General features: G+C 40.7%; 2 protein-coding genes across 5 annotated transcripts; both read right to left on the minus strand.

The window, feature by feature from the left end:
* Positions 1-433: 433 nt before the first annotated feature.
* LOC148320300 (protocadherin alpha-C2-like) lies at positions 434-8,142 on the minus strand. Of its 3 annotated transcripts, none has more exons than XM_088280096.1 (3): positions 5,556-8,142; positions 3,462-3,498; positions 434-2,908 (listed from the first exon to the last, which is right to left on the minus strand). In XM_088280096.1, the coding sequence occupies exons 1-2, from the start codon at positions 7,986-7,988 to the stop codon at positions 3,487-3,489; spliced, it is 2,445 nt and encodes an 814-aa protein (XP_088136222.1). In that variant the 5' UTR covers positions 7,989-8,142; the 3' UTR covers positions 434-2,908; positions 3,462-3,486. The 3 variants fall into 3 exon arrangements, with proteins under 3 accessions (XP_088136222.1, XP_088136221.1, XP_088136220.1); XM_088280095.1 differs by having other exon boundaries at positions 434-2,911; XM_088280094.1 differs by lacking the exon at positions 3,462-3,498 and having other exon boundaries at positions 434-2,911.
* A 1,818-nt stretch (positions 8,143-9,960) lies between these two features.
* Positions 9,961-15,862, minus strand: LOC148320301 (protocadherin-10-like). Of its 2 annotated transcripts, none has more exons than XM_088280484.1 (4): positions 13,186-15,862; positions 11,107-11,168; positions 10,928-11,034; positions 9,961-10,842 (listed from the first exon to the last, which is right to left on the minus strand). In XM_088280484.1, exons 1-4 carry the CDS (start codon positions 15,712-15,714, stop codon positions 10,532-10,534), a joined length of 3,009 nt encoding a protein of 1,002 aa, XP_088136610.1. In that variant the 5' UTR covers positions 15,715-15,862; the 3' UTR covers positions 9,961-10,531. The 2 variants fall into 2 exon arrangements, with proteins under 2 accessions (XP_088136610.1, XP_088136609.1); XM_088280483.1 differs by having other exon boundaries at positions 10,928-11,040.
* Between the last annotated feature and the right edge of the window lie 11,298 nt (positions 15,863-27,160).

The raw sequence follows: 27,160 nt of genomic DNA on the forward strand, positions 1-27,160 counted from the left end.
ACATGCTATATATATATATATATATATATATATATATATATTTATTGTATTTTTTTTTATTCGCTGTGTAGTCAATTATAACCGAAAGCACTTGAAAGGCCTCACACATCACGTTTGTGCAAGCCTAGACGTAAATTAATGCATGGTAATGATTTATCAAACTATGCAAAAATACGGCGCTTTAAGCTTTAATACAGCTTGACAAAGTTGAAGGGGAAGCACAACTGCTTTATTTGGTTTCTAAGAATGAGCACACAGCGTTTAGCACAGAAACTGGGTCACAATGTGTGTGTGTGTGTGTGTGTGTGTGCGTGAGAGAGACAGGGAGTTCAGGGAAAGAGTGCATGTCTTTGACACCCGTCAAGTCACTTTTGATAACTTCAGATTTTTCTTCTTTCTTATCCATCAGAGGCACGACAGAGAGACTGGTTTGAAAAAAAAAAAGTTTATTCAAATTATCATGATCAAGCAGAACATTAAAGCCAAATAAGCAACATCAAAACCTGACAATTAACCGGACTTGAAAATTAAGCAAGGCCATTCTCTCCCGTTCGCTCTTTGATCCACTGAGTGGAATGGAAGTTGAATACATTTTGATGCGACTCTCAAGTATACCGTACAATCGGACTGGTGATTAGATGAAGATAAAAAGAGAGCAAATGAGAAGTGACGACAACACCGAGCGAGAACGAGCACCCCTGTGCCATTCGATCACAGTGAATTTACAGAAGATATCAAAAAGTCGACTTTATAAAAAACACATGTATAAAGTGTTTTCATTTACAGTAAATGCATTTACTCGTTCTGGAAAACAAAAAAAGGCTGATTTGCTATCTATCACTGCGTGAGCGATGTTTTGTGCTCATTTAAGAATATGAACTAGAATTTTGTTGAGCAAATTACGACAGTTAAATTAATTTGATGAGAATATTTCCAAAAGGTTTCTTCGGCAAATGATAAATTTTGTTTTCACAGCATATTTCCCATGCGATAATCAGTTGAAACGGGCATTGTCGTACTTTTCGTAAGATCCCGTTGATTGACAATACTGCTCGAAATTAATTCATTCGTCAAAAGTCACGTGCTCTTTTTTACAATGCGGAAGGCACACAAAAAAAGCTCGTACCAGATCTGATCACCAAGCACCCAAATTGAGTTGCTTGAATCATCAGCCGCTTGTTTCGGGAAAAAAAGGAAAGTCATGTGCCGTGCGATATCTTGGAGGTCAAAAAAAAAAAAAAAGGTCAAGAAAAAGGACAGCATCTTCAAATGTCAGTTCAAAACTACCGAATACCAAAACATCAAATTCACTAAACGACACATATGCAACACAAAATGCCCTTTGAAGAAGCCCACAGAAGCAGCATTAAAAGTTAAGACACAACCTAGCAAGAAAAGTAAAAATAAGAAACCTGACGTCAGTGCAATCATGACCAAGATTAATATTCTTCACATAAATGGATCATTTTATTATTAAAATTGAAATATTAATATAAATTTTCTGCTGTATTTGACTTTTTTTTGTTGTCATATCTTTATTGCCTGTTTTGACAGCTTATTGACAGAATAAAGATGAACACACTTTTTTTTTTTATAAAGAAGTGGTAAGAGTCAGTATGTTTGAATGTACAATCCACATTCATCTCATTGAAGTCCGTAATGTCATTTTTTTTTTCAAATGTAATATTAACTTTGCGAGCATTTTTAACCCCAACGCTCCCTCATACCACATTCCAAGGATTTAAAAAAAAATTAACAGACTATGCCATGTCATTTGTCCCAAAATACAGTTAAATACTACTACACGGGAGAAATCCTCAAATCGTTGAAAGTTTTATCAAGTACAGTCGACTACAGACACAAAAATCCCAACACCCCCCCCCCCCACCCGTGATATTTCATTTTTACACGTTTGTCACTTTTTGTGTACAATATGACAGAGAGTCACATTTCCAGGTGACAGCTCCACGTAGAAAACAGTCAAAATGTCATTTAAGAAAGGAAACCACACGGCATTGAAATAAATGAGTAAAAATCACGTTCACCCTGACTCTTATTGATTAGGCGTGTTTTACACACGGAACTGCTGTTTAGTCCCGAAAGAGAGAATAGCAACAGAACCCGTTGAGTTGCATTTGAAAGGGGAAATGGCATTTAGGCTACTGAATGGAGACGTTAACCCCCAAAAATATTTGTCATAAAATGTTCCATGTGACTTCACTAGTCTAAACGTGGCGTTCTGATGAATATTATATTTGTGGAATAGGAGTTAAACTGCAAAATCAGATTTTAGCCATGTCAGGGGGCGGCCATTTTGTCACTTGTGTCGACTGAAAATGACATCACAGTTGCTCAGGGCTCAATGACCAATCGCAACTCGCATGTTTTCTACAGCTGAGCCCTGATTGGTCGTTATCTGAGCCCTGAGCAACTGGGATGTCATTTTCAGTCGACGCAAATGACAAAATGGCCGCCACGGAGATGGACAAACACAGGTGGATTTTACTGCTTAACTCCTTTCCCACTAACGCAATATTAATCAAAATGCCACGTTTTGACAAGTGCTCCCGCATAGAACATATTCACATGAAGAAAACATTTGGGTTGACAGAATAATGTTTTCATTTCTTCGTCCAAATGAGACATGTTTTAGAATCATGCAGATTCATGCTGAAAATATCTTTTTTTGGGAGAATGGGACTGAATGCACTGAGGATGATTCCTTTACTTCTCTCGAAAGATGAAGAAAGTATAAAGTATCTATCTGCCTATCTGGCTAATGACAACGTTTGGGGTGAGGAGAGAAGAGTTGGCTCGGAGGGACTCAAGGAAATTGTTTTACATCTGCGTATGAGTCAATGACTGCCAGGGACAGTTGATTAGATCACGGCAGCTCTCTTCTGGTTGCCTGCTGAGAGACAGAACGTAGAATTAGTCCTGACACGAACATTCGGAAGATTACGGAAAGTCCTCACTCATGCAACGGTGGATCGTGACTGGTTACTGCCACCATCAGTCAAATGTCATTGCGGCAAAATTCAAATCACGGGAAACAAGGCAATAACTACAATTATATAGACAACGCATGCAAAAGCAGGCACCCTAATTTGATTTTGGCAACATAGGCTTTGGTCCGAATTTAGGACGGCCAGATGTGCACAACACGACCCTGACCGGCAGCCAATTTCATTCTAATCTGTCCTCTCAGTAAGCTGATTTTCTTACTTGAGAGCCGAGCCAATTTGAATGTAGCGTTTAAAACGGAACAATGTTGGGCCCATGTGAACAAACACGGGGCAACAATTCATCCAAAAATGAACAATTAAAAGATTTGAAAGGAACACAAATGAATGAATGCATTCAAATGAACAATTCAGTCAAAATATGTACATTTATGCGATACAGAATTCGCTAAAGGAAATGTTAGTGGTTCGACGGCAAATATATAGCAACCAGCATACCTCCAGTTGTAGAATGGACTTCTTTTCATTTTGAGTACTTAAGAACAAAAGAAAGAGAGAAATTGCACAATGAGTATGAAGGTTAAACGCGACACACAATCCTTATACGACACTTCATATAAATGTTGGCGCTCTTTCTTGCTATCGTTAAGTCTGCAGGTCATCAAATAAATTAAATTAAAAAAGAAAATCCGCTGATGCTGAGGATGGGGAAGGCATGCCTCTCACGTTACTTCAGTGTGAACTGCCTTTGTGCATTCTATCAAGTGCAACGTGTCTTCCAAAATAAGGACACGCTTCTTAACGGGACAGTAGATTCCGATGTCTAGTGATGGGAAAATGAAGCTTCAAATTTGCTTCATGAACCAGTTGTTGTATTTTTGAGTCGGCACCGTTGGTTTAAATAATGGTGTGCTTTCAGCCTAATGTTGAACAGAGAGCGCCATCTACAGGAGGCCAAAAATACTACAACTGGTTCATGAAGCTGATTTGAAGCTTCATTTACCCATCACCGCCGATGTCTTTACATGTGATAGTTAACCTCCTTTTACACTTGCGACAGTTTAGAATGAACAAAAGAAAAACAAAAACAGAACTTAAAATTTATTTGCCACATATATGTATCTGAAGTGCTCTTTAACAAAATTGCTCCGCAAAAAAAAAAATAATAATAATAATAAATAAAATAAAATTCATTTGTCACATATATGAATCTGAAGTACTCTTTATTTTATTTATTATTATTATTATTTTATTTTGTGAATCATTGACTTCCTTTGAGGAATCAACGTTCAAATTTTGTGGAGCAATTTTCTCATCGTGTTTGTGCCTCCATAAGTGTCACTTCCGCATCGTGCAATTTGCTGACAAAAAGTAGACCACATTTTCAACTAGCTAAAAATGATGCTAATAAAAACATTGTGCTGGCGACTGATTCCGAAGTTGCGAAAGGTGTGCTGTTTGACCTCAGAAGCTCCACTGTACGTATGCACGAACTGCGTGCGATCCACCAGACTCCCCCGCATGATACAGCTCATTTAGCAAATCTTGTCCTTGAAGAGAAACACGCCGTGTCTGCGCTCTTTGAAGTATTCCCGCGCTTCCGCCACCCACTACTGTGATATGCATCTGGGATAAATGACCTACATACTACATTAGACATTGAACAGTGGAACAATATGCGTGTGCATGAGCGTGTGCGGGGAGGGTGAGGGGGGGGGGTGTATTTGTTTGACCTAATTATTCAATGTGATTGCTTGTTGGCTTTTTCAGTACTCCAATATTTAAAAGCATCATCGGGTCATTTAGTAACGAGTGACTCCATTTTAAATCCGGTGGAACGTGAGAATTCCGATTATAAATAATAATAATTAATAAAATAATTAATATTGTTTTTTTTTTGTTGTAGAGAAGAAAAAAAATATACAAAAAAAAAAAAACAAAGGCCCAAAAAAATTACTCAGAAAAACATTTTTTTTTTTTCCTCAAGTGAATGCGATACGCTTCCGTATACAACAGATCTCGTTTTTAAAAATATATAACAGCAAGACGTGTTGCACCAAATAATATTGCGCATTTTGAATTCTCTCTCAATTATTCTCGTTATAATTGTTTGTGGATATTAAATGTGGAATATATTTCAAATAGTCGTTGTGTTACATGACAAAACCTGAACTGTATATTTAGTTACAGCCATCTTTTTTTTCTCCATTTTTTTAATGGATTATTAATTTAATGTAGGAATTTATTAAATTGTTGGCAAACCTTCTCTTCTTTTTTTTTTTTGATTCACTTTTGTTGTACTGATGAACTAATATTGTCTTCTTTATCACTAATGTGAATGGTAGGGTCATTTTGTGTTTTGTAAATTAGATTCTTAGGTGTGTCGCAAACTTGAACTAACTTGGGAAACTGAGCCAAAGGCAGTTAAAAAACTTTCCAAGTAATTTATATCGTTTAAAAAAAAATTTCACCTGCCATTATCATTTTTTTTTATTTCATACGCACTGCCAGTTGCACAATTTAGTTGTCTTGTTTCCACAAAATATTTTAACTTCAGCTTTTTATTGTCGTTGATGATTGAGCCGGACGTACCTCCAGCGTGGATGCTCTGGACTCGGTGATCTCACTTGGCCCAATGCTCCTTGGTATACTGGACACAAAGTAACCAGCTCCTTTGGGAATGATGGGCTGCCTCACGACGACTTTGCCTTTCCTGGTCTCGGCGAGAAAGAGACTGTACCAGTAGGCATCGCTGGAGATCAAGGTGGAGTCTGCAATGGTGGAGCTCCGCTGGCTGATCACGCTATTCCTGCTGATCACACTGTTCCGATTCACCGGGGGGATCTTGATGGGCTTTGGTTTTGGTTTTTGACACTTCAGCACAATAATAACCAATATGGTAATGAGCAGCATGAAGGAAACAGCCCCTAACCCGATGACTAAATATAAATTTAAGTCCGTGAAGACGTCGTACTCCAGCGGCAACTCGGTGGTCTCCGAAAATACCATGGAGTTCTCAACCGTGGATATTTTGATGGTGACCGTGGTTGAGAGAGCTGGGTTGCCGTTGTCTTTTGCAACAATGACAAGACGCTGTTGCCGGGGGTCTCTGTAGCTGAACATTCTCGTGGTCCGGATCTCGCCGTTGTATTGATCGAGACTGAAGAGGGTCGTGTCACTCATTTGTAAGAGCTGATACGTGACCCTGCCGTTCTGCTCCGAGTCGGCGTCGATGGCGATCACTTTGGCCACTAAATGTCCCTTATCGGTCGACCTCGGGATCACCTGCTCCACGACGGAGCCTTGCGCCCGCCACGGGGACACGATGACAGGGGTGTTGTCGTTTTGGTCCAGAATGATGATATGAACGGTAACGTTGCTGCTCAGTGGCGGGACGCCGGAGTCCCTTGCCTCGATGTGGAAAAGGTACTCCCTCTCTCGCTCGAAATCAAAGGTCTTCAAGGTGTAGAGGTCGCCGTTTTCTGGATTGATGGAGAACAGCATTGACATGGAGGTGTTTGCAATCTCTTTCTCCATTATGAAATAAACCAAGTATTGGTTCTCATTCAGATCTGGGTCTAAAGCACTTAGAGATGTCAGCAACGCTCCCGGCAGATTATTCTCCATCACGTGGATCGTGTAGAAGGACTGCGGGAATGTGGGCGCATTGTCATTGATATCGTGAATCTCTAAAGTGAAGGTCTCACTTTCAGTGAGCGGCGGCGTCCCCTTGTCTGTCACCTTCAGCGTGATTTCATATTTGCTCTTTATCTCTCTGTCCAGCGGCTTGGAAACCAAGAGCTCAAAGTAACCCTCGGAGGATTGATTGAGGACGAAGGGGAGGGTTTCCTGCTGACTTAAAGTCAGCACCACTTCGCCGTTGACTCCGGAGTCCCTGTCGCTGACGCTGACCACCGCAATCAGGGTCCCCACGGCGGTATTCTCGGCCACAGCACTTTTGAGAGACTTGATGGTCAGCTCGGGGTAGTTGTCGTTCAAATCTGTGACGGACACCATCACTTTGCAGTGTCCTGAGAGCGGGGTTGACCCTTCATCCTGTGCTTGGATGTGCATCTCAAAATTCGTATTCTCCTCAAAATCAACCGCCCCCTTCACCTTGATCTCGCCCGAATGTCGGTCAAGCGAGAAGAGCTCCTGTGTCTTCTCCGAAGTGTAGAGAGTATACGAGTATAATAAGCGTGCGTTTGTGCCTTCATCCAAATCTGTGGCATTTAAGGTCATGACGACAGTCCCGGTACCGGAATTCTCTGGAACATTGACTTCAAACACGGGTTGACTGAACAAGGGGGCATTGTCATTGATATCGAGGACATTGAGAATAATACTGGCGGTGCCCGATCGAGGAGGGACCCCTCCATCCATCGCGGTTAAAATCAGATTATGCACCGCATCGGTTTCCCGGTCCAAATTGCCATTTAGTACCAAGTCGACATATTTAGAGCCATCGCTGCCAGTTTGTATATCAATGTTGAAGTATTTGCTCTCACTTAAATAGTAAGTCTTGATGGAATTAGCACCAACGTCCGCATCTACAGCATTTGTTAATGAAAATCTCTCACCGGGAGGGGTTGCCTCGGAAACGTCCAAGTAAATGGTTTTCCTCCGGAACACAGGCGCGTTGTCATTGATGTCCATGATCTCCAGTTCGATGTTAAAAATACGAATTGGGTTTTCGAGTATGACATCCATTTTCAAAAAGCACGAGGCTGTTTTAGTCATGCAAATGCTTTCCCGGTCGATCTTCTCGCGGATGATGAGCTCTCCGGTTTCTTTGTTGATGTCAAGATAATTTTTGCTGTGAATGACATCCAGTTTCGCTTTCCGTTCCACCATGCTTCGAACATCTAGACCCAAATCGGTGGCAAGGTTTGCAACAAAGGAACCCTCTTCCATCTCCTCCGGAATAGAGTAGCGAGTGATTGAAAGCACGGAGCCCGATAATGCGCTGAATGTGAAAACGGCGATGAGCAGCCGTGTCCGTAAATGAGCCACAAGAGAAGCCATGACGCTGCCTTTTAAATGTCGCAATCGAACAAATTGGTCCTAATGTTCAGGCTGTCTTGATGTGAGGAAGCACCGGTGTCATTTCTTGCCTCCACGCGTGGGAGCTGCAGCAAGCGGTCCATGTACGCGCAGCAACGCCGTTTCCTGCAGGGGCGTGTGCAACATTTGTGGAGGCTGGCCTCGGGTGGCCCAGTTCACATAAAGCGGGTGGGGGGGGGGGGGGGTGGTTTCGAGTGAGGTCATTTATACCACCCAACAAATTCATAATGACAATAACTCTTAAAATAAAACAAAAATAGCCTGATTAGTGTGTTTAATTTAACATCAACACACAAGGGAATTAGCCATTTCATAAATTCTGAAATCATGAAAAATGTCGAATCACCCAAATGCAAGCATAAAATATGTAGAAATCATGTCAGTGATAATTATTATTACCAAACTAGGCAAATCAGGGTGTATCAAACTGCATTTATTGCCTTTCCATTTTACCAAAAACTGCAACTCGACACGATTGCATATTTTACCACCATATTTTCACATTAAATACAACTTAAAATTCTCAACTGCAACACACACACACACAATTTAATAAATTGAGCTTTCTTTTGTGGTATCCATAGCAACCATTAGTTCTTTGTCATCGTGTGTTCTTGCATTACTGATTGAGCACAACTGCAGAAATGGTTTGTGAGACGTTCTGGGGGGCATGTGCTTCCATTTCGCTGTATTCTACTGCCATCTAGTGGCACATTTAGAAATTACAGGAACATCATGGATTACGCACATTTCAACCCTACCTCTTACTCACTAACTCGCTCACTCACTCACTCACTCAATAACTCACTCCCTCACTCATCATCTGTAATAATAAACCAAAGTAAACATCTGGGACTGCAGTTGGTGCTGCTACTCAATTCTGTGAGCGCCAGCACGGAGAATATGAAAGGGATAATTATTGCTCCATTTGGATTGACGGGGGAGTCTAATGATAATTAATAGTATTGCTTGCAGCAAATAGTGAATTAGAACCACAACATATCATACTATGAAACCTGTGAAAATTAAAAAAAAAAAAAAAAAAGTGGAAAAAAATCTGAATCAGAAGAGCAGTTTTTGTACCGACAGGTTTTGGTGCTGATTGACCTCAGCTTCCTGTCGGATGCAAGAGACTGGATCAACGACTGACCACTACGGGAGGGGTGAGCCACGACCTTTGTTGCTCTCAAAGCCCTGGAGGAGTACAAGGCCTGAAGGGAGAGCAGGTTGCAGCCAATTACCTTCTCTGCATAGTGAGCGCTTTTGACTTTGGCAGTGGCTGCAGTGCATCAAATCATTCACTCCTCGTCATATAAACCAATGAGAACCATGAAAATTAAAACATATTTTTTATGCAAAGGTGTTGTTTTCCTATTCATTCAATTCAGAACCAGATTTGTTTAAACGGACTATCTGTGATGCAATTGCACCCACTAGTGGCAACATGCTACTAGTTCATCCAGATAATAGAGCTAATAAGAAATAAAAATAATGAAACCAAATCGCTAAATGCTAAATATAACATTTTCATGTCCTCATGGGTGCACACAGAAACTGTTTGTGATACAGTCAGATATTTAATCTGGCCACTTTTCGCTTCAAAATTGGCAGGATAAATGTTTGCAGCATTTGTTTGGATGTGCTTCCAGTTGTATTTAAATGCCAGTGATTTCAGACACTCTCGGATAAATGGGGTATGAAATGATACTCGTATCTATTCTTGTCGTAACATGCATGATATTCGGTACGAAAATTTGATCCAGCCCATCTGGCACTAAACTGCACGTTAAATTAGTGCAATTTTACAACTTTAAATTTAACTAGCCCCTTACACATTTTATTATACAATATCTACTTAGTAAAAGGAACCAACAACATCAAAAGCTACCACTTAAAAACAACATTTATAAGGTTTCTTGAGATTTTTATTAATATATATGCTGTACATACTTTATACGAATTGAGTATTTCTACCATAAATGAACATGTATTACAATAATAATGAATCCTGGAAACTGTAAAGTACAGATCACATGACAATCTGCATTTCATAACACATTTAAGTACGGTAATAATGTGTAACCGTCACTTTTTAACAAACGAGCCCAAAAGTCATAGGAAGCCCCTCACCCGTGTTTTCCATCCATATGAAAAATAACAGTCAAAACTAATCAGAGAAACTAAGAAACAACCTTTTCACCACATACGACACGGTCTTGAGGAGGGATCAACTGTTACTACTGGATGACGACGTTAATAAACGTGTACTCGGGAGAAATATGAAGGAAATGATATGAAAAGTGGATGCATCATAATATCAACGAATTTGGGACGATTTTGAACACTATTCGGGAAAACAAAACCGTTTTTCACTAACCCCTCATATAAGCTTGATCTCCTCAAACTTCCGTGTGTTTGAAATACGAACAAAGTATAAAGTTCTTATTGGAACAAACTCGTCACCTATAAATATATCATACATCACAAACAGAATGTTTGGTGTCTCATTTAAAAATACCGCTCCTGATGAGCCCATCGTCTTTGTCGTACGGATGTTCATATTTAGAGATTAATTTCTTTTTCTTCCCAAAAGTCGAAAAGCTGTTGTAAACATCCAGGTCGCCTCGAGGCGCCAGCTTGAGGGTGCTGTAGCCAGATGTGTTGCCGGGAATGTAGACGTTGTGCGTGAAGTCTGCTGCCTCAGAGGGGATATACACGTTGTGCTGGTAGTCTGACGCCTCAGACTGAGGCTGAGCGTACTTTGGAGCCCAAGTGAAGTTGGGATTGCTTTCCTCTTGAAGAGACATCTTGCAATCTGCAAAAAAATAAAAAAGATTGATGGACCTCAAATTTGCATTTCCAGGACATTACCAAGAACAAACTTGAGAATTGACACTCACCGCCTATATGGTTTCCCCAGGTCCAGTACTGCGGTGCCACGGAGCAGAAATATTCATCAGCGTCATACTGCTGCGGTCGTGATAATGTGCTTTCCATATTTCCAGAACTGTACCTGAAGAGGAAAAAATAAATAAATCCGACATCTGCATGCAGTACTGTAATCTGTTGCCATCTTCACCTCTTGTATGCTGAATTCCGTTGATTCTTGGTCCAGGTCCAGTCCTTGCTGGAATACTTAAGCTGCAAGGTGGAAACAAACCAAATACAAATCAATAACTTACTCAAGTACAGCAAATGTGTTTTCTGCTTGACTGCTGTGCCCTTTTCTCCTTGATTTATATTGACATTCGATAGCTGTGAGTCTGTATTTTATTGAAAAAGACCAGCAAAGCAAATAAAACAACATAGGGCGGGGTGGGGGGGCGTATCGTCATGCCCAGTTCAAGTCAAGCGCAAAGCGCATTCAAATTTTGTGCATCGGTGGACTTTTCTGTCTTTTGGTACTTTGCTACTTGTAGAATTGGGCGAAACGGGGCTTTTGTGCCTTAGTGCGGTGTTGTAGGATGGAACGTAGCCAACGGCTGGCCAATGGTTGCACCATCCATCATTTGCATTAAAATCAGGGCAGTCGGAGCTCAATATTGTCGAAATAGAAATATAAAATAGAATCGCATGGCACGAGCGCCGCCAAAGTGTGTTTATTCGAATAAACTGCAAGATCGCCCCTTGCGGATCATTGTTCAATGAAATGATTTCTACAATGATTCAGAGAGATTGCCCCATGCTGTTCTTATATTTATTAACGAAATGTGATGACATGGAGCCCGGGGTGTTATTTTGCTTCCATATCGACATTTCTCACAGACTCATATTTCCCCCAGAGCCTTTTTTCAGAGGCCACAACATTCGGGTCATCTGCATAATCTTGCAATATGTATTAGACTGAACATTTTCAATTATTTCTAAATTATCATGCAGCTAATTGACATCGCCATAACGATACTATTTAGTATGATGTTGTTCAGTTTTTATCATTTAAAAAAAAAAAATCTGATTAGGTCTAGCCAATGTTGTGGTACCATGTCTTACGACAAATATGTAAATAAGGACTTGATCGTAATCAACTCTGGAACTGACTTGGGGGGGAAAAAAAAACTTTTCACAAGTTTGTAATTTGCCATATATGCCTGAGGAGTCAGAGAAAGCAAACCCTAATGAGATCATCACGAAGTAATGAGGGGCAAATTGATTTGGTGTGAAGTGTCACACTACTTGGGGTGCATGAAAAAGACTAATGAAATGAATAATGAATGCGCTTGCAAATCTAACAGTTCACAGCTAATCAGGGACCGCTCAACATTTTACCACATCACAAATGACGATTCAAAATATACATATATATATATATATGTATGTTAAGATTCAGGTCGAACGTGTGAATTAGCAAGTATTTACTCGCCCTACCTTTTTTTTTTTTTTGTTCAACCACGATCGTAATTTTACAGTGCTTTTATAATGTTGCCTGTGTCGTTACAACATGCACTTATTGAAATATATGCTAAAGTATTCCGTTCAGGGCTAACTGATAAGCTTCAAGGTAACCGATTCAATGTTTTTACATTAAAAGTCTCCCGTCACGGTTACAAAATCGTACGTTTGAGGATATCACCCAAGTGATAAGCCACGTACGCCTAAAGCAGGGCTTCTCAAATCGTGGGGCGGGACCCCCTGGGGGTGGGGGTGGGGGGGGGGGGGTCACGGTGCGTGTGACCCTGGGGAACATGCTTTTATTCCACCGTACTATAATAAAGTGTAATTGCACCTCCACTCCAGTAGTTGGCAGTGGTGCTCTCATTGCCCATTGTGCGCAGCGAGTATTAGCTCGACGGGGTAGGTTTGTTTTGCAACGAAAATGCTATTATTTAGAGTCGTGGCGGAGAGTGGGTGGTGGTGGGGGTGCAAATTCTTTTTTTGTCTTGCTGGAGGGGGGGGGGGGGGGGGCGTGAGGGAAAATAATTGAGACGCACTGGCCTCAAGGCATAAAGATCAACTTTTAGATTTTTTTTTGTAACAGCCCAAATATGGAGCAACATATTTTATTATGTATCGGATTAATAAGAAATTATCAAATAAACAACTAGAAAAACCATGAATGCATTTTCAGGTTGCAGCTCGTTCTAAGAAAAATGACGAGTACAGCTTTTGCATTCTGTGTCAGTGGAGGAAGTGAGCGTATTTCGTGCGGGATCGTCGTTACCTCTTTGTGAGTTGAAGTTCTGTTGTTGGCCAGCTCATTACGGTCCAGCGTGCTCCAACCAGATGTCAGGTAGTCTGTGCTTTTGACGTTATTCTGTCGAACAGACATCACCGGACTGCATGGTTTGAGGAACATGAAGTCGCTTTTCGACGATTCCGGCGTCAGACACATCTTGTAGCAGTAAGCTTGCGGCAGCGCGCCGTCACCGCTTGCCTCGGTGCATCCCACTGAATCTGTTGACATCCTGACGTTCAAACTGGACTTTTTGAAGATGTCGGCGCCGACGGGCGTCGCCGAGCCACAGCAGCAGCAGCACACGTTGGCGGAGGGGAAGTCGGACTCTTTGTTGGACGCTCTGTCCTTCAGCCTCCTCACAGTCACAATGACGATGATGGCCGCTAGAAATGTTAAGGAGATAGCGCCGAGGGACACGATTAAGTAGAGGCTAAAGTTGGAGCTGTGATGGGGGCTCAGTGACAGGTCACCCGAATCGGGCTGAGATTCTGGCAGGCTGTCAACCACTGACAGAATGATGGAAACTGTGGCCGAGAGGGGGAGTTGGCCATTGTCCTTCACCAGAATGACCAATCTGTGCCTCGTGGGGTCTTTCTCGACTAACTGTCGTATTGTCCTAATTTCCCCCGTGTATAAAGCCACGCTGAACAAGCTTGGGTCAGTTGCTTGGAGCATTTGGTAGAAAAGGCGCGAGTTCTGCCCGGCGTCTGCATCCACCGCTCGGATTTTGGTGATCAGGTATCCAGCGTCCACAGATCTTGGCACCACTTCATTTGGGGGGGTGCCGTTCTGAGCAAGTGGTGACACAATGACAGGTGCGTTGTCATTTTGATCCAAAATAAATATAGTCACCGTCACGTTGCTGATTAAAGGTGGGAATCCGGCGTCTTGCGCTTGCACCGTCATTTGAAAGTTTTTTAACTGCTCGTGATCAAATGACCTGAGGGCGTAAATATTGCCGTTATCTGAATTTATGGACACATACGTCGACGCGGGCATCCCGTGAACATCAACTTCTATTATAGAATACGAGAGGTATGCATTTTGGCCGTCGTCTGGGTCCTGAGCTGTCACGGAGCAGACGGAGGCACCTGGTGCATTATTTTCAGTCAAGTACACCGTATAAGCGGGTTGCTTAAATAGAGGCGCGTTATCATTCACATCAGAGACTTGGACCACAATCGTTTTCCTTGTAAATAAAGGCGGCGAGCCCATATCTCTCGCAGTGAGAGTAATGTTATACTCGGCCACTGTTTCCCTGTCCAAAAAATCACTTGTCACTAACGTGTAGTAGTTTTTAAAAGAGGAGTGCAGCTGGAAGGGGATCAGATTTGGGATCTCACAGTCAACGTTGCCGTTTTCCCCCGAGTCCTTGTCCGTGACGCTGATGACGGCAATGACGGTGCCCGGGGGCGCGTCCTCGTGCACAGGTGTGGACACGGACGTCAGAATGACCTCTGGGAGGTTGTCGTTCCGATCCAAGACGTTCACCAGCACCTTGCAGTGGACTGCGACAGCGGAAGGACCTTTGTCCTTTGCCTGGATGTAAATTTCATGCATCCTTGCTTTTTCATAATCGATCACCCCTTTCACTTTGATTTCCCCCGTGCGCGCGTCCACAATGAAAAGCTGGCGCACTTTGAGGGGCGCGTGCCCGCTGAAAGAATAGGTTATGTCTGCGTTTGTGCCCTCATCCAAATCGGACGCGTTTAGTTTGATGACAACAGCACCCTTTGGTGCGTTTTCCGCCAGTCTTACTCTATAGAAAGATTGGTCGAACACTGGCGCGTTATCGTTGGCATCGAGAACGGTGATGTCAATTTGCGCAGTTCCGGACTTCTCCGGAGACCCTCCGTCCACCGCTGTCAGAACCATCTGGTGCTCGCTCTGTTGCTCCCGATCCAACGGGTTTTGGAGTACCAGTTCGGCGAATTTACTGCCATCACTTCTTGTCTGGATGTCCAAAGTGAAATGCTCATTGACGCTGAGCAAATAAGTGCGCAACGAATTGGAACCCACGTCCAAATCTTGCGCGCTCTCAAGTGGGAAACGGGACCCCGGCGATGCAGATTCCGAAATGTCCAGATTAAATTCGCTCCACGGGAAGCTCGGAAAGTTGTCATTGACGTCCAGAATTTCCACTTCAACTCTGTACAGCTCCAGCGGGTTTTCGATAACCACTTGCAAATGGAAAGAACACGCCAAACTCTGCTCGCATAGTTCTTCGCGATCGAGCCTCTCGTTGACAAATAAAACTCCGTTTTCCAAATTGACCTCCACGTACTGCCTCCTGGTACCGGAAACGATGCGGAATCTTCGCGCAGAGAGTTTCTCCAAATCCAAACCCAAGTCCTCTGCTATGTTTCCCACAAAGGCGCCATGTTCCAGCTCCTCCGGGATGGAGTAGCGGATCTGTCCACATACCGAGTCCACAAAGCAGACCATCAACGCAAAACCACAAACTACGGAGCATTTGACGCACACCTTTCGTCTCTTCACCCCTTGTGTGTCCATTTGAAGGCTGTCTCTCAACTCCCATCAAAACTTGGCACTGCTGACAGCGGCCAAATTGAGCACAATGCAATTTGGTGGGCAAACAAACAAAATAAAAAATAAAAAAACTTAACACTGGTGGGACTGACGCAGCTCCTGTCTACCTCAGAGAAATGAGAAAGGAAAGGGGGGGGGCGGACTCGCAAGAGGGCTATCGCAGATTAGCGTGAGCGCGCGCGCGCGCCCTCGTATCATTGGCCCTACTCTTTCAATTGGAGGCAAAAAGACATCTGCTTGGAGAATCTTTACCGTTTACTAGCCCGATACAAGTCATGTCACAAGACTTGGAGTGCATTTAAACGTCTTTGGTTCACATTTAGTCGTTGAGAGCATTTAATCTGACCATGCAGATTTATTACTGGAGATGTATGTTTGCCAGTACAGGCGATCTGAACTGTGATGTGTTTATTAATCTTTTATTCATTATTCAATTCTCATGCAATTCTAAATCCACACGGCAGGCCTATCTTGGTGAAACTGTGGGATGAAGTCCTATAACCATCTTTAAAGTCTTGCTTAAATTCCAATTATGATAGTTAATTCGTCAATTTTAAAAGAATATACCTTTAGCTGCAAGTGCAAATAATTCAACGGCGTTCATTAACACCTGCACCCATTCTGATCGTTGGAACTATTCTATGAGAAAACAAAATTACATTAATGATGGTCCTTCATGAGCAACAATTAAAGGCACCTTTATAAAACCAGAATCTACTGGAACTCTTTAAATTCTACATAACGTTGTGGCCTGTGATTGAAAGTGACCACTTAAACCGAGCAGTTTTATCTTTTTGCGTCTACTCAACGCACGCTCGACCCATTTGCTCCCCCCCCAAAAAAAAACAAAAAAAAAAAACAGTTACCCTGGCTGAAAACTGAAAACACAATCTGTCTGCAGCAGTGAAACGGCAGCAGATGGCGAGGTTTTTCCACGGGCTCATGCTCTTTTTAATTAATGGAATGGAGATTAGAGGGCATTTTCCCTGGATCATTAGTGAACAGAGGAATTAAGACATTTTGTGAGAAATAATCCCAAGGCTATCCATGTAATGCACATGTGGTTTCCTCTCCGTGGTCATATTGACCTGCTTTTCACAGCCTAAGTGCACGGCATCACTTACTCAGTGCACAACTAAGTAGCTAGTATAAGGGGACACAACCACCACATTTAGGGATCAAAAAAATACAAAAGAGATTATCCCGCTGTCACCCTTGCTCGCTCTCCAACACACGCGCACACGCTGACAATGTCCCCCCCTCGTTGGCTCACTCAAGGGCAAAAGTAGAATAGCAATCCCTTTTGTCTTTAACCACTTTTTCCGTTTTTAAAACCTCGGGATTTAGAGCGATATGCTGCTGTGGCTTCTTACGCTTAATCGCTTTGAGTATAAAATAAAAATGTGGTCTGCTAAAATGGTTTTAAAAAGCATGTCATGTGATTTGAGGCCAACTAATTATTTTGAATGTGATGGGGAGGAGGGGGGCGGGGCAGTCCAGATTTTCTGCACTACCTTCTGTGAACATGCCATCAGCAAAACGATACTTCTCACTTTGATTGACTGCTCTGGTTATGAGGTTAATAACAATCGCCACCACTGACCGCTCCCTCTCGTGTATTCGTTGCCATGCTACGACTTTACATGAATGCGACACGACATCAGGAAAATCTTAATTTAAGGCAAACCGAATAACTGAGTTTAAGAGTTATGTACCTGGATATAGGATACTGAATGTAGGATATGGACAAATAAATACGTCGCAAAAGTTAGATTCCAATTAAAAGCTGCCATCAATCTAATTAACATTGAGTTGATTTGTTCGAAAAAAGAATTCTCGCACATGGTTGACAACAGTTTTCCGTTTGAACTCTCACCTGCATTTTGAGATTTTTTTCGATTTGCTTTACCTTATATCTTTATTTCCTTTTCATTTCCCGGTCAAGAATGAGAACTGATATACCATATATTGATTTTTTTCTTTTTTCTTTTTTGCTGTTGTTGTTTGCAAATCAACAAGCAGTCGAGGCAATGTCATTGAAAAATGACATTGTGATTTGTCACTGCTGGCAGGCACTTTATAAACAATCACATCCAGACGACATCTCACGGAGGGAAACCAATGGTTGGAATATCACACTTTGTTTTATGATGACTTTTTTTTCCTGTTTGGAAATGCGTGCGCCATATTGATGTTGTCGCAGTTTACATGATCACTTGAAAGAAAGCACGTCGTTACAGTGCATTAGTCGGATATACATTTATTACAATTATGATGTTGACTGACAAATATTATTTATAGAATATAATTACGCAACGCATGGGTTCTCGGTTTGCATGATACTGCAAAAAAAAATAATAATGGGGAATTAAAGAAGCTATAGAAGCTTATTGAAGCGTCTGCAGCTTCATCGTCACCACCATCCTTATAGTAAGGAGGGGAGAAAAAAAAAATCACAGGTCAGGTCGAGTAATAGGGAGGTTGCGCCAGCCCATCAAAGCTCTCAGGTCGTCCTGCCACAATTCTTTGACCTCTTTTCATCCACAAAAATACACAAAGTAGATAATGTAAACACAGTCACACATGTGGAAAACATCGTCGCTATTTGACTGGAGATTACAGCACAATTGAGGTCACTGGCAGATATGCAATTAACTGGCCGACAAACAGATGTCTCCGCAATACAACACACCAGTCAAATGTATCAGTGAGAAAAGCTCTTTAAGGCGATCTTCTTTGTCAAGACAAGCCGCTGCTTTAAAGCCCGTCAAGTTCTCCTGTCTTGCTAGGATCTGAACCGCGCATGCAGGTGTTTCCTTTTTTTTTGGGGGGGGGGGGGGGGGCATTTATGTCAATGATGTCTGTTGTGATGTTAAATATATAATATATAATTACAAAATTAAAAGTACATGATATAAAATTTTAAAATATGTTTTTATCAAAGTATATATATATATATATATATATATATATATATATATATATATATATATATATATATATATATATATATATATAAATATATATATATATATACACGGCAGTCTACCAAATACATTAAACTCGAAGTGCCCCGGCTCAAAAAGGAAGATGTGCCCATTTCCAAACCGAGTGCCATTCTATGAAAATAGAAAATGTCTTTTTTACAATAAATTGTCTTAATAGCGTCCGCTTTTGATCAGAATCTTTAGTTCCTTCAGTATTTCCTCTCAAATCATCAAACAGAAACCAATCATTATTTCAACCCACTTAAAATGGCACTCCTTGAGGTCAGAAAATCGATAATTGTCAACCAATCGTTAGCCAAGCATGGCTAAATACGTTCTTTTTGCTCTGCTGATGCTGGTAATGTCCTGTTGATTGCCATCTTGTATCCATGTCTCAAATACAGGTTTGGCTTGTTGAATAGATTATAACATAAATACCCATTGTTATAGAGCAAAAAAACACAGCCCCGCAGCTCGGGTCTCGAAGAATATATACTTCACAATGGTAAAAATACATTAGATCTCACAAGGGGCATAACTTACAGTGACAGAGACCTGCTCTAAACAAATATGGTTAGACTTAAGATTTTAACAAAAGAGTATAATGATAATCATAATAATTTTAGCACTTAGTGGACATACCTATATATTTTTGCGAGCGAATAAAAGATCTAGTTCCAGCTTGCTATTTTAGTATTTCTATGACTTGGAGCTCAATATTGCATGCTTGTTTGCACAGTATTAAACGACTGCAACCAATTTGCATCGTGTTGTGTGAAAGTGTCTCTCCCTGCTGGCGGTTTGATAGAATGCAGTTTTTCTATTTCTTAGAGCAAATTTCAAATGCTTTGGCACTAACTTTAACTCTTTTTTTTTCCTCCTGGGTCTGTCCAAACTGGGAGCTAGTAATATCTTTTTGTAGAAAATTATTATACGTACATCTCCTTGAGTTTAAATGTACAGGCTAAATGTTACATTAAACAGTCGCTGGTGTCACATTCATTCATTTTTCCAAACAGATTTCAATATAATTTGCAAAAGCAGTCGTTCTCTCGCATTGATGTATTAATGCACGCTGATCAAATATAGCCTGCTCCTTTCTCTTTTGTTACAGCAACCCTCTTCAATTCAAAGCAGGACATGGAAGAAGTTTGTCCACATAAATGGTGACATTCAAGCAAGCATCCTCACACACAGCTGTTGCTTGATTGCCGAGCACAAAAACAGCTTTGCCATGCTTATATACACTTCACTGTTCAAAGTGTTTGTAATTTTTAAAATAAATATATTCATGCAATCAATATCTCAAGTAGTAGTCTTGGTAAGATTGCAGCAGTGGGGTTGGGGTGTTTGTGTGAGTGCGTGTTGGAGGAAGCGGGAATAGTAGGTGGTCTGTGTCCTCATAGAGCAGGGGGGGGGGCAAACTTTTTGATTGGCGGGCCACAATGGATTCTAAAATTTGATAGAGGACCAGGAGCAGATGGATGGAGTGTTTTGGTAACCTCACCTCATCGGGGGAAAAAAAAATCATTTAATTTTAAACGAGAGTGAACAAAAGCATGGCAACAATATATATATGTCTTTGAAAAACCACAGTATTTAGAAAATAAAACATTAACAAGGTTTATTCATTTAATTTTTTTCAAGTTCAGCGGGCCAGATTAAAACATTTAACGGGCCGCATGTGGCCCCCGGGCCGTAGTTTTCCCACACCTGCCGTAGCGCTTTTTACCTAGCAACCCCTAATGCCATAACCACCAGTGACAACGAGTCATTAGCTCTTCAACTCACAAGCAATCAGCTCCACTCCAGAAGAGAACCTTCTGCATGACACCGCTGCCCATGGGTCACGTGACAATCAATGCTTGTTGCAACTTGCACGGGTCTCCCCTCCGCCGAGCCGCAACCGCTGCCACTTGTGTTCTAAAGGCTGCCATCGCCGCGATGAGGCATCTCTCCTCCGCTCTATGTTCCCCAATTCAGTCAAGCCTCTGGTTGTTTGTTAGTAGAGGATGATAGCCCGGTTATTCACTTTCGCTTGCAGCTTCGCTTTTGCTCATTTTGGCTGCGTGCCCCATTTGTGATGATATCATTCTCATGATGTGGCTCACTTGCATACCTGCTTAGAATTTCTGTTGCAGAGTTTCACATTCGGACGGCGATTCATTTCAGTAAGAGCCTTTGATGTGCTCTTTGGATGGAAATGATGCATGTGAAGAATGCAAGGCAGGATTGTGCCTGTAGAGGGCAGCACATATCTAATATTTTTTTTTTTTCATGATGGAACATGGCGTATAAACAGCTTCTAGTCACTCCCCACACTCATATAAATAAATATTGTTAACCCGTTACCATGAGAAATTTAACAAAGAAAAAAAATAGCATTATTATTCATTCTTATGTGGTATTATAATTTACTTAAATCCAAACAAAAAAAAACTCATGTGCTTAAAAAAAATAATTAAAAAAATAACACGGCTCTCCCAATTGACCACTTAGGCTGTCTTTTCTTTTTTTATATATTGATCCCAGTTCATTAGCAACTTTTAAAGCATTACTCATCATAAAGAAGCCTATCAACTGCTCACTAGTGTGTAACTGGGAAAATCCCCCGGAACATATAATTGTATACATTATGCAGATTCCGAAAGCCCATTATGCTTGACACTGCAAAACCCAAAATGCAAATACTAAGCACATGTGCCGCTGGAAGCGATGTTTTGTACACAATAATAAACATCCATTTATTTGCTTTCTCCCTGGGTAAGATGGAACACAATAATCATTTTGACACACGGATAGTGTTTTCAAACAGCATATTCATCTGAAATAGAAATAAACTGACAAGCAAATAACTGTAACGGGGTATTGTGATAACCGGGATTAGTGAAGTGTTTAGGACTAAAATGCTAATTGCTGAATCCTGTTAACATGTTTTTTTTTTTTTTTTTTTTTTTAATTATTATTGCTGCAAGCTTAAATAATACCTATTTGTCCGCTCTCTCTAGTAACTATGTCTTGATCAATTTATTTTTTCTATTTAGAACATGGCCATTTCAAATCTCCACATTTCAAGTCCCATCGAAAGAAAAATTCGGACAATTCTCACTACAACATTCTAATTTGCTATTTCAAGATTTGAATGCTGCAGAGTGTATACTGCGTATAAATGTGGTCCTCAACCTCTGGGCCGAGGGCCGTTACCGGTCTGTGGGCCACTTTGGGCAGGCCGCATGGATGGAAAGAAAAAAAAAACAACTTGCAGTATTTCCAGTTAATTTATTATACGAGGCTGAATAATATTTTATTTTCTCAGTCGCATTAAGCTAATATTAAACCCACAAAACACCCAAATGTGAAAAAAAAAAACAGACTACGTACAAAACGCGTTCTGCACAATATGCGTCGAGGACCTGCCATCCCTCCTGGTCAGCAAAAGTTAGGGCGACAAAAAGGTTGGGGACCATTACATTAGAGCACCTGCCAGAAAATTGAAATAGGGGCATCCATCTTCAAGAATTTGTAAAAAAAACCAAAAAAAAAAAAAACATACTCTTTCAATTTCAGTAGCTCTTTGTGATTCGCCATTATGAAACAGAATTCATAATTTTCTTCCCCCTGCTTCAGAAGGGTGGGGGCCAGCTCTGAGCGACTGTTCATTTCGGGCATCTGTAGCGTCGAGCTAACGTTGGGTGCTGATCTACTGCATGTGTGAAAACATATTCCCTCTTTAAATTCCACCCCACATTCCGAGCTGTTCTTGGAGTGCTTTATCTTGCCAGTTATAATTAGCTGGAATCCCTCAATGTCACAACATGCCAAAATGGATTATTGACCAAATTTATAACCGTTCAATGCCTCAGGTTAAGTCTATAAAATATAAATCAAATCTTTCTCATTTCATTTGCAAATTAATTTCCAACAAAATGGGTTGCATCTAGGTGGCTGAATGCCAAACTGAGTCGTGTGTGTGTGTTTTTTTTAGACCCAAATAACTCAATGACTCACCCGTTTCCAGACCAGGAATGCGGCACTATTACCTCGTTTTTGTTTTTTTTTTAATTAATTTTTTTACCTTCAATTAAAAAAAAATAGGCCTTATCACAGAAGTGATAACGACAGTGCGGGTAGAGTATATTTCAAGGACCTGTTTGAAAATGTTAATCGATGTCACCCGAGGTTTCCCACAGCGTCAGACAACGGGAGACAAAACTTGCCAGGAATGTTGTCATATTTTCTCGTTTAGATGGGTTTGGTTTAGAATCACAATTTGTGGCGATGGACTAAAATGGGTATTTATTGAGCCACTGAGAGGCGCAATGATGAGGAGCTGTGCACATTGCCTGCATGCTGCTTAGACTGGTTTGTTGTGTGTGCGTGCAAACACAGAGAGGTTTTTTTTTTTTTTTTTATCACTTGCAATACCATCAATATTGTGACTTTTTTTTATATGTTGTATAAGAAAAAAAAAATAAGGAAAGAAAAGAAAAAAAGCAACTTTCTAGTGTATTACTGCAGGCAGTATGATATAGCACAGCCTTGAAGTTCACCTTCTCAGTATTTGGCGCATAAAGCTTTGAATGGAGTCAGTCACTTGAAAGATGTATTTGAGTTTGCGAGCCTGGCTGAGTCGGCGGACACGTATCGGGTAGAGAAAGTGCCGAAGCTGTAGGCAGAGCCAGTGAAGAAGGACTAATTCCACCTCCCACAAGTCCTCCAACAGTTGATTGCCTGGGTGGGCAGCATTGGAGGCAATCCCTTCTGCCCACCTCTTTACTCTGCAGTGAGGTGACTGTTCAGTGGAGAGCTACTGGCAAACAATAACTCTGTCATTCAGAAAACACACTGCACTTTTTCCCCCGGCTGCAAGAAAAATGGATTGTGGCACAAGCAGAGGATATATCAGTGCACTTGTTCGCCTGTGAGACTGTTTTACAGCCTACTTTACATACACACTTATTCATATAATATATATATATATATATATATATATATTAGTGCTGCTTACCATATTTTCCGGAATATAAGCCGTTACTTTTTCCCTCGATTTTGAACCAAGCGGCTAATACAAGGGTGCGGCTTTTCTCGATTTTTGTTTTCTCTTGGGTCTGTTCTGTTTTAATGAGCAATTTTGTTGCCATGTAAAAAGGCACAGTTTTAACAATCTTTATGTGCATTCACAGTACAAAGTCGTTCTGTACATGCAGCAAACAACTCATTTTTTTTTTCAACATAGAAAACTGCGGCTTATAGTAGCCTGGTGCGGCTTGTATATCGTTATATATATATATATATATATATATATATATATATATATATATATATATATATATATATATATATATATATTATATATATATATTTATATATATATATATATATATATATATGCAAGGACATGAGTATAAGATTTGAGTTGAAGCGTTTGAGGCTATCGTGAAATATCCATGTCATTTGTAATTTAACGAGGGATTAATTTTGTTTAGTTTTCAAGAGCCGTTTGGTATTCTACCGAGACAAATATATGATCCTTTATAGAAAATTTTAAAAGCTATGAGAAATATGCTGTGCACACGGCGTTTTATTGGAAATACACAAGCATATACTATTCCCCGTCTGCCAATTGCGGTTACATTAAAGTCCAGATATTATGAATGTGTTAGTATGCAAAGACCTAAGAAATAATCCTGTGTGGTGTGTGTGAATTTTATACAATGTCAAACTTTTTTTTTCCTGTATTGGGACTGCATTGAGCTTCTGGGGTTTGACAGAAGCTTCAAATCTTGGAGGTTCAATATTACGTGACATGACATACTGGATAGAGGCTTTTCCCCTGGTTAAGCCTATGATGCAACTTCTATAAAAAAAAAAAAAACAGTGCTCATTTTTAACTTCACACTTCTTTGGGTTTTAACATTTGCGGGATTACTACCCAATATAAAAAAAAATGGATTAGACCCCTCGTAATTCTCAGTCATGAAACACCCGTCGAAATGTCACATTTGGAGTATCTGTGATTGCTTCTTCTTGTACATACTATTGTGAATATGCATGTAGACGACGGCGCAAAACTTTTGGGGCACTAAAATAAGATCCAATAAATGCGCCGGCATGACAAAAGCAATATTGCTCATATTTGAATGTCATAATAAGCGCCATCCATTTAAATGCGGCCTTTATTGTGAATGCAACAAGAGAAGCAGAACACACATGCAGGCACGCATGGAGTGATTTCGCTCGCAAACGGTGCCGCACAACTCGACTTCTTAGAGGTGATGGCGGTGGAGAAGAGGTTGGAGTGATTGGAGATCTTGCTCGAGGACTTCTCGATTGTTCTTTCCCGTTTCAAATCCAAGTTCTTATGGTGTTCAACAATAAAAAGCATACTAGGACCCGAATAAATGTATGATATTTTTTAAATTCTCTACTACTAAAAAAAAAAAAATACCCCAAAAAATTATAAAACAAATATTAGAAAAAATTAAAAAAAAAAAAAAAAAGCTATTTCTGATTATATGCTATTAATATAAACAATTTGAAGAACCGGCAGTTACACAATCCTTTTGCCGGATCAGGTGCCTCATGAATTGTGCGACAAATTCAAGCAACAATCTGGTGTCTCAGCAGGCTTTATCAAAGAAGACTAAATAAATGTTGGCTATCAGGATGAAGTATGCTGATTGTGGGTTCAACTTCCTTGTTGAGTTAATGGGTGGAATCAACGGCAGGGGCTGAAAAAGACTACAGAATCAATATGAAGCACTTATTCTGATTGGGCTCAGTCGCCACAAACAACTAGCCGAGAAGGTGTTAGCTCGCTTTTATTCTAGCCTTTTGTGTTGTCTCCTTTTCAGAAAAGGAATGTCCAATTAAGAGAAATGCATTCAGAGACACTCACAATGGCACACGTGCGTTCAAGGAGTTACTACATGCATTATGGTAGAGTTCGAGGGCGTTCATATTTTAACACTTCACATATGTCAAATATCCATTTGCTCCATTTCAATTTGTGCTAACTAGCCGTCAACTTTTCTGTGAACAATGCTACGTCCTTTTTGCTCTAAAAGGGACATCGCCCCCCCTTGGCCTTGAACATGTAATTTGGGTCCATTTACCAAATGTTCAGCATATGACAGCTCATCAATAGTCAGGCTATTTTTAACTTTCTTCAAGCACGTCAGCCTGGGGAGTCGGTTAGATGAAAAAAAAAATGGAGTATCAAGAGTCGATTTGTTGTTCTGTCCAAAAAAAAAAAAAAGGTTGATGAGGCACTGAGTCAGCATATTTTCGTGCCCAGCACAAGTGTAGCGCAATGTGCTGTTTAATTGGGTGTGAGGGTAGGGGTTTCCTTTTTTTTGGGGTATTTTGCTGGACTAGCACAGTTAGGAGATGGATTTTGCACCGCGACATACGCCTAACCGGACAAATATTGAGGCATAGCTACGCTCGTTTTGGATTAGGGTTCGGGTAACTAAAACCTCAGGGGCAACGCAATTCTAAAGATGGCTTTGGAATAAGAAATAAAAATAAAATAAGGCTTTATGGTCATTATAAATATAAATAATAAAAAAATAAAATAATAAAAAGGATAAATAAAATAAGAAAATAGCGCCCTCTATCTTTTATATTAGATTTTGTGAATCCAATGAGATTGGAGAGCTGCCTTCCTCTCCAGTGCAAATATAAATGATAAAAAAATAAATAAAATTAATAGAATAAATTAAAAAAGAAATAGCGCCCTCTATTGTTTAAATTTGATTTTGTAAATTGTGTTACTCCAACAGTTTGCCAACTGAAAATATGGGCTCTCCTGTCTCAAAATTGTTACCTATCTATTCTCATCCGTCGTATTTTCCCCGCAGTTTTAATCAGCACGATTGAGGATCCAGCGCGTGTCGCTGCGACAGTGATTTGTAGCGTCTTGCCAAGCACATGTCCATGATAGAGTCGAGTCCTGCATACGCCGCTTTCAAAGACCTGCAGCTCAATAAATCTTACGCCTTTCAACTTGATGTACAGTACACTCACAACAACGGACAATCCCTCACGTTCGTTTCTTTCTCTCAAGTGGAAGCTTTTAATTGCAAACGTATGCATGTTGTGGCGTGAAGCCCTTGGATAAAATCGATAAGCATTTTTTTTTTTTTTTTTTTTAATGGATGCCTGGCAGCTTTTCCAATATGTAACACACGAGTCTTACAGTCATTAAGGGATAATTATGCCAGTTATTTAACTTTCTTCTAACTACACGTAAAGTATACATTGTATATCACAACAAGCAGTAGTTGCCGATTAGTTCTAATTTCATTCCCAAAGCAGCCTCGGTAATCGTCCCGACATTACGCTCTCCATTTATCAAAGACGCGAGACACACGACTGTTTTCGACTATCCCTCGGGTGGGCCAAAAATCACCATATCATTA

The sequence above is a fragment of the Idiotropiscis lumnitzeri genome, chromosome 17 (genome assembly GCF_059441095.1).
Source record: "Idiotropiscis lumnitzeri isolate Australia: NSW breed Sydney's pygmy pipehorse chromosome 17, RoL_Ilum_1.0, whole genome shotgun sequence".
Taxonomy (NCBI): Eukaryota; Metazoa; Chordata; class Actinopteri; order Syngnathiformes; family Syngnathidae; genus Idiotropiscis; species Idiotropiscis lumnitzeri.